The sequence below is a fragment of the Marmota marmota genome, unplaced genomic scaffold, assembly GCF_001458135.2.
Source record: "Marmota marmota marmota unplaced genomic scaffold, marMar, whole genome shotgun sequence".
NCBI classification, from domain to species: Eukaryota; Metazoa; Chordata; class Mammalia; order Rodentia; family Sciuridae; genus Marmota; species Marmota marmota.
In genome coordinates this window covers 11,249,513-11,260,968 of record NW_026000068.1, presented here as the reverse complement: position 1 = coordinate 11,260,968, position 11,456 = coordinate 11,249,513, and the positions used below count along the sequence as shown (strand labels likewise).

The window sequence follows — 11,456 nt, the reverse complement described above, 5'->3', positions numbered from 1 at the left end:
TCCTCCTCTCTCTCTCCTCTCTTCTCTCCTCCTCTCTCCTCCTCCTCTTCTTCCTCCTCCTCCTCCTCCTCTTCCTCCTCCTCTTCCTCCTCCTCCTCTTTCTCCTCCTCCTTCTCTCCTCCTCCTCCTCCTCTTTCTCCTCCTCCTTCTCCTCCTCCCCCCTCCTCCTCCTCCTTCTTCTTCACCAAGAATGTTTTAAAGCCAACACAGTTGTAAATGAAATTTGAACAAATAAATTATGATCTGGTAGACATTTATTATGGAGGTTGAAAGAATTAAAGGTTCCTGCTCAACATGAGCAGATTTATTGGCATATTTTGGGCACCCTCTGAACACCCCCCACAGTTGCAGAGTTTGGGTGCTGAATGCTCAACAGAGTTTTCGGGCTTCTGCTGATATGCCAAAGTACTGAGTTTGTCTTCTTCCTCAACTCCTTGGAAGACAGTTGAAGTTAGAAGGAGATGAGCTAGTAGTGGCTGATGGTTCAGATTTGGAAGCCAGTTTAATCTGGATCCAAACCATTATCTTTGGGTAAATTACTTTACCTTCTAAACCTCAGTTTCTTGGTTGGAAAATGGATGAGTAATTCCTCCTGGGGTTAAAGGATTAAAGATGAGAAATGGAAGACCTGCCTGAGGCAGATTCTAAGGACTGTTTCCCAGATAGAATGAGTGACAGACACTGAAACAAAGGTGGATAAAAGTGAATAAAAGCTTTAGGAAATATATGAGTAGCCGATAATTGAATAATCAAATCTAGGATTTCTAAAGTGGCTTTCATGGAAATTGAAAGGGAATTATAGAAATTGTGACAAGGTATTATATGAAGAAAGGTTTATTTAGCCCATTTGGGAAGTACTGGGTTTAACAAAATTCTCAAAGCCCCTCAGTACTTCTTATACCCCAATGGCAGATTTCTCTGGACAATTAATATTAATCATGGCTATTCAAGAAGAAATATTGCATATGGTGTTTTTCAAACTTATCCATGCAGGGATCATTTTTATTATAGAATGTCTTGAACTTAGAACTTTAAGGAAAACATTTTAGGAAACATTAATCTAATATCAAGGTAATGCTAATCTTTACATTGCAAATGTGGGTTTAAAAATAACTTTATTTAAGAAGCACATTAAAATCACTTTCTTATTTTAATGATTATTAATATTGACATTGTCCTGAAAGCTACGCTGGAAATACTATAAATATTTAATTATTTAAAAATGGTAACATGGAAAATATATATATGTCAACTAAGTTGATTTAGTTCAACCTAACACAACAGTTAATTTTTCAATAAAGAACTCAAATCCATAAGTGTCAGATCACAAATGCACTTTCTAAATAATTACCAATTGGTTAAAAGAGAAATAACGATCAATCATCTCCTATGTTCCACCTACCATTTTTGACACATTAACAAACAAAGCAGATAAGATTCTTGTTCTGGTATAACATACAGATACTCTTGGACTTACCATGGGGTTATGTCTGAATAAACCCATTGTAAGTTGAAAATATCTGAAGTGGAGAATGATTGAGCACACCTATTGAACATCGTAGCTGAGTTACTTTAAATGTGCTCAGCACATTTACATTAGCTCACAGTTGGGCAAAACCACCTAATACAAAGCCTGTTTTAAACAAAGTCAAGAATGAATCAAATCTCAAGAACGAATCATAATGAACATCACTAGCCCAGGAAAAGATCAAAATTCAAAAGTCCCAAGTATGGTTTCCATTGAACATCTTTCATTTTCACACCTTTGTAAGTTGTAGAAAATCCGCAGTGAACATTATAAATTGGTAAATTATTTAGTGTATTGGTATAAAGTGATAGGTGCTATGGGAAAAATAGAGCAGGGCATAGAATGTATGAGTGGCTTTTGGTGGTGGTTTGCAGTCTTAAGTAGCTTGTCAGGATAGGCCTAACTATAAAGTGCTCTGAGAAATTATTTGAAGAAGGTGCAAAGATCCTGAGGCTAAGGATCAATAAGGGAGACAGTAGGTGGGATCAGAGAAGAGAGGGGAGAATGGCTGAAGATAAGACAGGCAAGGGGAATAAGATTAAGTAGGTTTTCATAGAGTAAGGACCTCTCCAAGAATTTGTATGAGGATGCAGAGCCCTGAATTAGGTGGGAACATCTAATCATGTCAGCAGAGGGGTAATATCATCTGACTTAGTGTTTTAAAGGTTCGCCCTTGTAGCTAAGTAGAGCCTAGAGTCTCAGAGTCACGGATGGAAGCAGGGAGAGAATGGTGGAACATTCTAATAATTCAGCTGAGTGTCAGGGACAGCAGATATAGTAAACCAATCAGATCTCCTTTGAGTATGGTGTGACAGGAGAACTGGATGGGTTTAAGTGACAGTGGGCAAAGAGAGGAATTAAGGCTGCCTGAATTTTGGCCAGTGGGCAGAAAGGATGGAGTTTGCTGTCACATGACTTGGAAAATGCGGTGGGCAGAGAAGGTTTGTGGGCAAGGACTGCCTTTCAGTTTGGACCTGTTAGGTTTGAAGATGTCTGTTAGATATGAAGGGGGGAGACTGTGCAGGCTCTTTTTCTTTTGTGTGGTACTGGGGATCCAACCCAGGGCCTTGTGCATGCAAGGCAAGCACTCTACCAGCTGAGCTATCCCCAGCCCTCTGGGTAGGCTCTTGCTGTATATGAGTCTAAACCTCGGAATGAGATCTGCACTGGAGATGTACGTTTCTCTTTGGCATTCAGATGACATTAAAGCCCTGTTATTGTTTAGATGTGGTATTCCCAAAAAGCTTACATGTGAGACAATGCAAGAAGGTTTGGAGGAGAAATGATTGGGTTATAACATTGACCAAATCAGTTAATTAACCCCTGATGGGATTAACTGGGTGGTAACTGGAGGCAAGTGGGTGTGGCTGGAGGAAGTGGTTTACTGGGGCCGTGGCTACGGTGTATATGTTTGTTTCTGGAGAGTGGTCTGTCTTTCTCTCTCTGCTTTCTGATCAACATGTTGCCTGCTTCTCTCTGCCACACTCTTCTGCCATGAGCCCCAAGGAATGGAGTCCTCTGTCTATGATTGAGACCTCTGAAACTGTGAGCCCCAAATAAATTTTTCTTCCCCTATAATTGTTCTGGTCAGGTCTTTTAGTCACATCAGTGAAAAGCTGACTAAAACAAGCCATAACACTTGTTGAAATAATACTGGTTCCTGATTCTCCTCCTGTGCTTTAGGTCTTGCATGAAATTTGGCCTATAGTCCCAGCAATGGACTCCCATGATCCAGACACTTTTGATGATGAGTGTGTGGTCCACAGAAGAGGCTCAGAGGAGCAGGATGCCCCAGTTTAGAAAAATTACTTGACCTCAAAACTTTTCTTTCCTTATAGTCTGGGTAGGGACTGAAAAATTCTGCTTCTTAAATTCTTCATCCTTGGTTGTAATTTATTGAATTAACATTTGTGATTTATAGAGAAAGTCCACGTTTTCTCTTCTTATTTTGTTTTTACCTTTCTCCCTGCCAGGCTATGAGAGCCCCCAGTTTGATCCTAAATAAAAGTAAGCATTTTATATAAAATGATAAAGGTGAGATGTTACTTGATGATTTAAACCCATTTAATTGCAGATGATGCTGTCTGAATACCAGAGAGTGAGGTCAAAAATGCCCCCCGCCATTGAGCAACTGATGGCCCCCCATTTGGCTAAAGTGGACAGAGCTCTCCAGCCAGGCTTGGCTGCGCTGACCTGGACATCGCTGAATATTGAGGCATATTTAGAAAACACTTTTACAAAGATCAGTAAGTTTGTCTAAATGGTTACTATTTCTCAGATTTAAAGGCTTAGTTCTTAATATCTGTTGTGAAATTTCTTATCAATGTGGTGATATAAATAAGATGAGATGCCGCAGTCTGGCTGGGCACAATTCACGAGCCACTTATCAAGCAGAAAGGAACTTTATTTTTAGAACACACGCAGCACCACAGGAGCTCTTCAGGAATTCCCTCAGAGCCCAACTGCCACCACTGGCTTCCCACGAGCCTCTCCACCCCCAACTCCTCCTGCTCTTGAGGCCCATTGGCTGGGTCGTGTGGGCGGAGCCAAAAGAGTCCCCAAATGAGCAGCTCCGTGGTCTGAAAGGGTGGGGAAACAGCCCAATGAGCATCACTGCAGAGGAGCCAATAAGCTGGCAGCTGGAAGTTTGCTGGGGCCACGGTGAGCCAATCAGCTGGAAGTTTTCTGGGGCCCCTCCGGCTGTGGCTCTCAACAATGAGAATTCCTCAAAAGCTGTTCCATAAGAAATTTTTTCAAGGTATACACTTTCATTAATCTACTGAAAACTGCAAATATTCAGTATTAAATTTGTTCCCATAGATAACCACGATTTTTCATTTATTTTTACTGTTGGACATTTGAATTTAAACGATCTTTAGAGTCTTTTAACTTGTGATGCTAGTTGGTTAGTGTGTTATAAGACCCTGATTTGAAAGATGTGGAGGTTTGTATGGAATAGAGGGCTGGACAACAGAGAACCGTAAGTAGGAAAAGTTGAAGGAAACGTCATTTTTCCTTAGTGGGGGATATGATAATTTTGAAAATGTAGGTGAGGTGGTATATTCCATAGTTACAATTTCCCAGAATGTGTACAGGTTTGTTGCAAAGGTGGAATCTGGGCTCAAATACATCTGGGAAGCCCACCTTAGTAGCTGGACAGATTTCTTCTCTGGAGGACTTTGCAGAGCCTTTAATATGCATGGCCACTGGGTCTCCAAGAAGAGCTCTTGTCCTGGTGGTTTGGGAGGCTAAGACAGGAGGATTCTTAGGTCAAAGCCAGCCTCAGCAGAAGTGAGGTACTAAGCAACTCAGTGAGACCTTGTCTTTAAATAAAATAGAAAAGAGTGCTGGGGATGTGGCTCAGTGGTGGAGTGCCCCTGAGTTCAATCCCTGGTACCGAAAAAAAAAAAAAAAAAAAAAAAGAAAAAGAAGAGCCCTTGTGTGGGTGTTTTCCAGAGTTCTTTGACTCCGAGGAGAACATCTGAACCCCTCCCTCATATTTCTGTGGTGAGCAGGGAATATAGTCTGGGTCATGGTAATGACAGATTTTTTTCGAAGACTTTCCTGTTATATCCAATGTCAAATGCTCTTACCTTTTCATGGCCCAATTCTGCCCACTTTTTATAGCCCAGAGTAAGTCTCACTCCAGGAAGCCCACCAGCCTCCAACCCTTGTGACCTCATCCTCCTCCTGTGATGTCTGTTGCGTTGACAGTAGAGACGGGGGCTCTGTATTTCAGCTCTCTTTAGTGGTTTAATCCAATTTCATCTTTCTCCCCAAAATGACTGCAAAGGGTTTAAAAAGCAAGCGGTCTCTTTAACGTTTGTTGTACGCTCAGTTGGGTGGAGTGGACACCCATGCACTCACACATTCCTCATTTCAGGAGACTTAGGCAGTCCGTCTCCGTTTCCTTACCTTCCTCACCCTATTCTAGGTCTTCCATCCTGTCTCCTCATTTTTGGGTCAACTCTTCCTTGGTGGCCCTTCTAGGTACCTCTTGTGGTGCTTTTTATCATTCTCTCTCTTTCTTCCTTAGGTCTTTCTCTAGGTCTGATGCTTGGAACTAATGAGGTAGAACCTGGTTTATTTATAGCTTGTGTTGTCAAGGGCTTGTCTTACCTGTAGGTTTTCACTGTGTCTTCTGAATGCCTTTGGCTCAACAGTGTCTAGTTGTTTAATTTACCAGGTGTTGTATACTCAAAAATAGTTGATGAGTACCTGGTTGGGGACAGGGAGTAGAGTGAAGAATTATTGCCGAATCACCCCTCCCTTTTGTTCTGCTTCACAGATTGGGAATTGGATTCAAGGCAAATTTGTTAAAATATTTTTATTTGTTCTTTTTAGAGATGCATGACAGTAGAATGTATTTTGGCATATTACACATACATGGATTATAACTTATTCTAATTAGGATCCGATTCTTATGGTTGTACATGATGTGAAGTTATCCTGGTTGGGTATTCAATACAAGGCTAGGAAAGTTACGTCTGATTAATTCTACTGTCCTTCCTCTTCCCCTCCCTACTCCCTTCACTTTATTTCCTTTTATCTAATCCAATGAGCTTCTATTCTTCTCCTCTTCCCCTCCCTTGTTGTGGGTTAGCATCCACATATCAGAGAACATTTAGCCTTTGAGTTTGGGGACTGGCTTATTTCACTTAGCAAGATATTCTCCAGTTCCATCCAGCAAATTCCTTAATTTCATTGCTTTGTATTTTTTTTCTATTTGCTAAGAGTTGCCTTGTGGCCTAAGATATGGCCTATTTTAGAAAATGATCCATGTGCTGCTGAGAAGTCATTGATGGATGGAATATTCTATGTATGTCTGTTAAATCTAAATTGTTAATTGTATTTTTTAGTCCTATAGCTTCTTTACTTAATTTTTGTTTTGAAGATCTATCAATTGATGAGAGAGGAGTGTTGAAGTCACCCAGTATTATTGTGTTGTGGTATATTTGACTCTAGAGATTTGAGTTTGTTTGACGTATGTAGATGCTCCATTTTGGGGGGCATAAATTTTTAAGATTATTATGTTTTGTTGATGCAGCATTAAATGGCCTTCTTTGTCCCTTCTAATTAATTTTAAGTTGAGGTCTACTTTATCAGGTATGAGAATAGACACCCATGTGAATGGCAAGTTTTTTTTCCCTATTCTTTATCTTTGGTCTAAGAATGTCTTTGCCTATAAAGTGAGTCTCTTGGAGACAGCATAATGTTTGGTTTTGTTTTTAAATCCAATATGCTAGTCTGTCTTTTGATTGATTAGTTTAGGCCATTTACATTCAATGTTATTATTGAGAAATGATTCTTATTCCCTGTCATTTTGAATTATTTCTGTTTTTTGAGTTAGTTTCTCTTTTGATTGACTATTATTCTAGTGTAGCTTCTCTCTTTGCTAATTTCCAGTTTTATTTTTTCTTCATGAAATATTTCATTGAGAATGTTTTGCCATGTGGTCTTTGTAGTTGTAAATTCTTTTAACTTTGTTATTATGGAAGGTTTTTATTTCATTGTCAAATCTGAAGCTTAATTTTGCAAGGTATTATAGTATTATTGGCTGGCATCTATTTTCTTTCAGAACACAGTATGTATTATTCCAAAGCCTCCTAGCTTTAAGGGTGTGGGTTGAAAAATCAGCTGAAGTCCAAATTGGTTTCCCTCTAAATGTGACTTGTGGTTTTTCTCTGGCAGCCTCAAAGACATATTGTAAAGGGGACCTTTAATATGAATGAAGTGTATTTCATACTCATTGTAGCTTAAAGGTAGGATAATATAAAATGTATTATCAGGCAAGCATTGTATTGTAGAGGTGGAAAAAAATAGTAGAAACAATTTTAAATAAGACCCTCAATTTAAGGGTTGGAAAACTGTGGTTCAGAGTTGCTAAATGGTTTCTAATGGCACACAGATATAAGCAGTCAGGATGAGTTTAGAACCCAGTTTCCTTGCCTCTAAGCTAGTATTCTTTCCAAAATATTTCTTATAGGAAATAAAACTATATGAAATTGACTAAAAGTCTCTAAGGACTCATTTATAAAATGTATAAATGTTTCCTAGTTAGAATTATCACAATCAAATTAGAACAGGCTTCCAAGGTAGGCTTGCATGTCCTCTCTGAGAGTGTGAGGATTAGATGGCTAGCAATTTGGATGTTTTATTAGAATGTTAGCTGGAGACAAAGAGATATTTTCTAAAGAAACTCTTGTTAGTTCTCATATTTCATTATGTTTTTCTTTTTGTAATTTAAATAGAGAGACTAATTTAATAGAACAGGATTAAATTTCTTTAGGAGACAAACTATGTTAGACAAACTATGTTACATCTCAAGAACAGCTGGATTCCTTATTGGGTTAAATGAGCCAACCCTTCTGTTTACAGATAGTTGCCTGTATCATGTATTTCTTCTAAAAGAGTTTTGGCTACTTTCAAAATAAAAATCAGAACTTATAAAGACTCAATTTTGTGCATTCTATGCATAAATGTTGCTAGTTATTTTTTTTGTATTGATGTCATGACAAGTTGTCACAAACTTAGTGGCATAAAATCATTTAATTATGGAGGACAGAAATCCAAAGTGAGTCCTATGGGGCTAAAATCAAATGCCACCAGGGAAGACTCTTTTCCTTAGCCTCTTCTAGCAGGCAGAGGCTACCTACACATGCTGTCCCATGGTCACTCCATCTTCAAAGCTAAGAGCATAGCATCTTCAAATCTCTCTCTCTTTCTCTGCCCCCTGCTTCCATGGTCATATTCTTTCTCTGACTCTGACCTTCCTGCCTTCCTCTTATAAGGACCCTATGACTAGGGTCCTAGACTCTAGACCTTATTACTACTTTGGCACTATCTGGATAATTCAGAACAATCTCCACGTCTCAATATCCTTAACACATCCGCAAAGGCCCTTTTGTCACATAAGGTAACATTCCCAGTGAATTAGGATGTGAAAATCCTCATGGGAACTTTTTAAAACTTGCCATAAATGTCCTTGAAGATGCTTCAAAGAATCTGTCAGATAGAAATAGTAAAGAATTTCATTGAGTACAGATGCTGAAATACAAATGTCAGCTCTCCTTTTGTACTCAAGAACTTGACTACCAGAAAGAACTGCTTGGTGTCTTGAAGAGCTGTATGTAACACTGTGTTTTCTTCGTTCAATTGCAACTTCATTTCCTAGGAGAAAGTATCGTTGGAACAAGAGAGATTTGATTATATGGTATCTGTTGAAAAATGTATGACCCCTTAGGTGGATGCCCATTAGCCATCCTTCCTTCTTTTGATGTGGAATTGTTAGCTTTCCTCAGAGTTGCACTTTAATCCTTGGAACTTGGTGTTCAATATCACCTCAGCAAAACTAAAAAAAGTATGCCTTGTGATAGTAATGTGAGAAAAATAGAATTTCACTTTAAGAACACTGTTTTGAAACCCTCTCCTGGAACAGGCTCTGGGATACACGTTAAAGCTGTGGGATGAAGACATGGGTTTCAGAGGGAGTCAGCCTATGAGTGGACAATGCGACGCACTCAGATGAAAGGGTGCTCAGGCTGCGGTGTTGGCACAGGAGGAGGCAGGTCCCCATCCATGCAGGTCCACAGGAAGCCTGCTGTGGACAGGAGCCGGGGCTAGGCAGGCTGGGAGAGCTGAAAAACTGCTCAGGAAGGACCAGGGAGAAGGCCAAGCGTGGAAGTATGGTGTGTCCCAGGGACCTATGGAAACTGAAAAGTGTTGCTCCTGCCATTGCTACTGGCATCTAATCGTGTGTGTGTGTGTGTGTGTGTGTGTGTGTGTGTGTGTGTAACAAAATGCTTTCCTTCATCTCCTTCATTTGCTTTTGTTTTTCCAAAGAGGACCTGGAGCTGCTGCTTGACCGAGTCAACGATTTGATTGAGTTCCGCATTGACGCCATTCTAGAGGAAATGAGCGGCACCCTGCTTTGTCAACTCCCCCAGGAGGAGCCGCTCACCTGTGAAGAGTTTCTCCAAATGACAAAGGTCATTAGAAAATGGATAGGTTTTACTAAAAAAGTTTTCCTGCAATTTGCTTTTCTATAAAGGGAAGTTTTTGAAACATACATTGGATTTTTTTTTCTTTCTACTTGCAATTGCTTTGTGGCAGATATAATCAAACACGGAACCTTCTGACCATAATTTGGATGAGGAGAAATGCACCTAAGCAGCCACTTGGACACAAGGGGAAAGTCACCTCTTTTCACATCACTGAGGGAAAGTACCATGGAACACATTTCTAATTTTCCCATAGCTTATGAAGAGTAGAGCTATGTTGTAGAAGAGCTTCTCCTAATCTAGGGGTCACCAATAAAACAGTTGCTCTGAGCAGCTTCTGGGCAGGGTCTCTCCCTGTATGTGTCAGTGGAGCAGTATTCCCAAACTGGTGTTCCGTGGCACACAATTCTGGAGCCACTTCTAGGAAACCTGGGAGAGGCGGGTTGATCCATTCTTATCAGCTAGACAACAGAGGGAACCCTCCACAAATCTGAGCTCCCAGATGCCAGCTAGGGGCCAACCTTGCAATCAGCCTTTCCAAGGACACCAATCTCAGTCCTTCTGTTATTTAAACCCCTTTCTGCATGCATAGAAATCTTCGGTTTAAATGAAATCATTCTTACATAACTGAAATGTAATGTGTCTGTGGTTCCTCATTGTCATGCTCCTCACTGTGGGTAAAATTTTTAAATTTTTTTTTTGTTTTTTAACTTTGTTCTAATTAGTTATACATGACGGTAGAATGCATTTTGACGCGTTGTACATAAATGGAGCACAGCTTCTCCTTCCTATGGCTGAACATGGTGCTGAGTTGCATGGGTTGTGTAATCATATATGTATATAGGGTAGTAATGTCCATTTCATTCCGCTGTCCTTCCCATGCCCACAGCCCTTCCCTCCCTCACTCCCCTCTGCACTATCCAAAGTCCCTTTATTCTCCCCCACTCCCATTATGGATCAGCATTCACTTATCAGAAAATACATTCAGCCTTTGTTTTTTGGGGGGGTTTGGCTTATTTCACTTAGCATACTATTCTCCAGCTCCATCCATTTACCTGTAAATACTATAATTACACTATTCTTTAAGGCTAAGTGATATTCCATTATGCATATGTACCACATTTTCTTTATCCATTGATCTGTTGAAGGGCATCTAGGTTGGTTCCATAGTTCAGCTATTGTGAATTGAGCTGCTATAAGCATTGATGTGGCTGCATCACTGTGTTTTGCTGATTTTAAGTCCTTTGGGTATAAACCAAGGAGCAGGATAGCCTGGTCAAATGGTGGTTCCATTCCAAGTTTTCTGAGGAACCTCCATACTGCTTTCCAGAGTAATTGCATCAATTTTCAGTCCCACCAGGAATGTATGAGTGTGCCATTTTCCCCACATCCTCGCCAACACTTATTGTTTCTTGAATTCTTGATGATTGCCATTCTGACTGGAGTGGGATGAAATCTTAGAGTAGTTTTGACTTGTGTTTCTCTAATTGCTAGAGATGATGAACATTTTTTCATGTTTGTTGATCAATTGTCTTTCTTCTAATGTGAAGTGTCTATTCAGTTCCTTTGACCATTTATTGATTGGGTTATTTTATTTTATTTTTTTGGTGTTAAGTTTCTTGAGTTCTTTATATATCCTGAAGATTTGTGCTGTATCTGAGGTGCCTGTGGTAAAGATTTTCTTCCATTCTGTAGGCTCTCTCTTCACACTATTGTTTCCTTTGCTGAGAAGAAGCTTTTTAGTTTGAGTCCATCCCGTTTATTGATTCTTGGTTTTATTTCTTGTGCTTTAGGATTTTTGTTAAGGAAGTCAGATCCTAGGCTGATGTGGTGAAGATTTGGGCCTCTGTTTTCTTCTATTAGGTGCAGGGTCTCTGTTCTAGTGCCTGAGCCTTTGATCCACTCTGAGTTGATTTGTGTGCAGGGTG

The 11,456-nt window shown here is 39.9% G+C and overlaps 1 protein-coding gene across 4 annotated transcripts in view; it reads left to right on the top strand.

The window, feature by feature from the left end:
- Window positions 1-11,456, top strand: part of Dnah5 (dynein axonemal heavy chain 5) — a 282,316-nt gene that overhangs the window by 100,642 nt on the left and 170,218 nt on the right. For all 4 annotated transcript variants that reach the window (XM_048814008.1, XM_048814007.1, XM_048814009.1 and 1 more), the window contains 2 exons: window positions 3,603-3,774; window positions 9,371-9,516. In XM_048814008.1, coding sequence (XP_048669965.1) covers window positions 3,603-3,774; window positions 9,371-9,516 — 318 coding nt within the window. The remainder of the gene's footprint in view (window positions 1-3,602; window positions 3,775-9,370; window positions 9,517-11,456) is intronic.